Source organism: Bicyclus anynana, chromosome 11, assembly GCF_947172395.1.
Source record: "Bicyclus anynana chromosome 11, ilBicAnyn1.1, whole genome shotgun sequence".
NCBI classification, from domain to species: Eukaryota; Metazoa; Arthropoda; class Insecta; order Lepidoptera; family Nymphalidae; genus Bicyclus; species Bicyclus anynana.
Window position 1 is genome coordinate 17,305,940 of NC_069093.1, and position 2,650 is coordinate 17,308,589.

General features: G+C 34.0%; 1 protein-coding gene across 1 annotated transcript; it reads right to left on the reverse strand.

Annotated features, from left to right (window-relative positions):
• Positions 1 to 713: 713 nt before the first annotated feature.
• On the reverse strand, positions 714 to 2,071 carry LOC128198517 (uncharacterized). Its single transcript, XM_052884382.1, has one exon. The coding sequence runs from the start codon at positions 1,729 to 1,731 to the stop codon at positions 718 to 720; it is 1,014 nt and encodes a 337-aa protein (XP_052740342.1). The 5' UTR covers positions 1,732 to 2,071; the 3' UTR covers positions 714 to 717.
• Positions 2,072 to 2,650: the final 579 nt, after the last annotated feature.

The window sequence follows — 2,650 nt, forward strand, 5'->3', positions numbered from 1 at the left end:
TAATGTTACTAAGAACAAGATCTAGTATTTTACCAAAGTTATTCCTGACACCATTAAATTGTAGTAAATTGTTTTCGTACATAAAATCCACAAGACTTGTTCCTATTAAAGAATTATAACCCTCAGGCGTTAAATAATTTTGACATGGATTCCAATTAATTGAGGATATATTAAAATCCCCTAAAATTAAAGTGTGCATTTGTTCCACCATTGCCAATGCTACCTGATTTATGAACCGTTCTAAGACGTCGTATCTAAGAGGGGATGGCAAATATACATTACAAATTGATAATATCTGCGTACCAGAACTCGACTCATATACTATATTAATCCATAAACATTCAGAAGACCCTTCCCACTCAAACATTCTATAACATTTATATTTTTTCAATACTGCAATTAAAACCCCCCCTCCATCTTGCTTGTTGTTCGACTCAGTTGATTCGCGATCCCGGCGGAACAAGTAATATCTCTCATCGATTATTTCATTATCAAAAACACTGGAGTTTAACCAGGTTTCAGTTAAAGCTATTACATCAAAGTCGCAACTTAAAATTGAACAAAATATGTCAGTACATTTGGTTTTCATACCTCTTACATTTTGATAATAAATTTTTAAAGACAACATTTCTATTAAAAATAGTAAATAGTTTTAAGAGTAATAAATCTAAGTATTCAAACACAAAAAAAAAAAAAAAAATAAAATTAATTAAAAATCTACAATAAGTGACGAAAGACCTCTTCATTTTTAACGTAAACAACATCACTTGAGATATTTTTTCTTAAGAAAATATTTCCATTACGCGACCATACAAATTGCCAACTATTTTCCTTCTTGAACTTCCTAGCCTGCGCTTGCAGTGCCTTTGCTTCAGGGCTTAGGTGTTCCATAATATAGATTCCACGCTTTTCGCCAGCCAGGCCAAGGTGTGAAGTGTTTAATTTTTCATCATTGCTTTTACTTTTGTTGAAGGTTAATATGTTTGCGTAGAAATTATCTCTAATCAACGGGCTAAAGAACTTTACTAAAACGGATCTTGGCCTAGGAGACTCCTTATTATATTTGGCAATCCGGGTACATTTTAAAATCTGACCATCTTTTATAGGGCTGCCAGTTATTCTACCTATCTGCTCGATAACGTTTATTAGATTTTCATTTCGGTGCTCGGGAACGCAATGGATTTCTAGGTTACAGGCTCTAGATTCCTTCTCAAACAAAGACAAACGTGATTTTAATATTTTCACGTCAGAACGAAGTTCTTCATTTTCCTTTTTTAGCAGATGCGTATCATTTTTTGCCACTTCCAGGTCCTGTTTTACTAGGTCATATGTAGATGACAAGAAATCGAGTGATTGCTGAATGTCTTTGAATTTTTCATCAAATAGGCTTAGTAAGGCACGCTTTTGTTCTTCCTGAGACTTACATAAACTCTTCAATATGTCATCTTTGAATATCTGGAAGTCCTGGGTTAACTTGTTGACGTTACACTCCGCTGAACTAACAGGATCTGCTCCTTTAACTGGCGTACTATCTGTATTTTGCGGTCCTCTTTTAGTCACCACTTTGCAGGTAGGGCATTTCCAGTTTGATTTATAAGAAACAGATAGTTTACTATAGTTTTCTTTCGTCATATTTATACATAAGTAATGATAAGTTGACGCGCAAAGTGAACATTTTATTAACTCCTTTGATTCGAGTGGAGAGCTACAAGCGACGCAATTTAGTGGCATGATAGAAAAAAATTTTGTAATTACAAAAACAGTACGTTTGACGCAGCAATTTGAGTTAAAATTGCAATAACATGCAAGCGATAGCTAGCCAGTGCAGCGGTGACTAATTAGAAGCGATCGCGGCGCGGGTTGTCGTAGGTCAGGAATCATCGAACAAATAAATGCAATTACGAATAGTATTTTCACTCACTAAGTCTTTCCCTTTATTCACTGAGTCCAATATATTAATAAATGTCTTGAAATTGTATCGTATCTAACCGAATATTAATAAATTGTACGTAACAGTCAACTATAAACGCGACTTTTTCCAATTAAGAAACTGAGCACACGTGTAAACAGTTCGAGCGACTGTACGAAACTGACAAAGTTTACAAAAAAAAACATCGTAAGAAACCGAAAAATATCAAGAAACCGACTTTCAAAACTCCTACAGAGTATAAAAATGTTCATTTGTTATTATTTGTTACTCGTATGTCGTTTTGTTTTCTAGATACAAGTCCACTCCACTAAAACGGGTCATATTCAGTAATATCGAGGAAATCCCTGCATCAAAAGCTGTCCCAGTTCTGCTTTTTAAAAATAATTAAAAAATAACTTGATTTTTAGCCTATTTACTACGAATTTGAAATAAAACACAATCCCTTTATCCCATGATTCCCAGAGGGAAAAGGAATTGTTAGTCATGATTTATGATATATATACTCTGCGTTTTAAACAAAAATTTAAATGTTAAGAATTTTAATATTATGAAATATTATTACAATAGTCCGGGCGTGTGTCTATCTTTGTTTGTTTATATATCGGTGGCGTTTTCGTCAAATTTTCATTACCTCCCGATGATTGGATGTTGTGGATGGGTCCACCAGACCCCGGAAGGCTCTTTTACTCGCTCATAATAATTAATTGATTGGTTAATGAA

Excerpts from the sequence above, each read along its gene's own strand:
- LOC128198517 (XM_052884382.1), bottom strand. The coding sequence starts at position 1,731 with ATGCCACTAAATTGCGTCGCTTGTAGCTCTCCACTCGAATCAAAGGAG.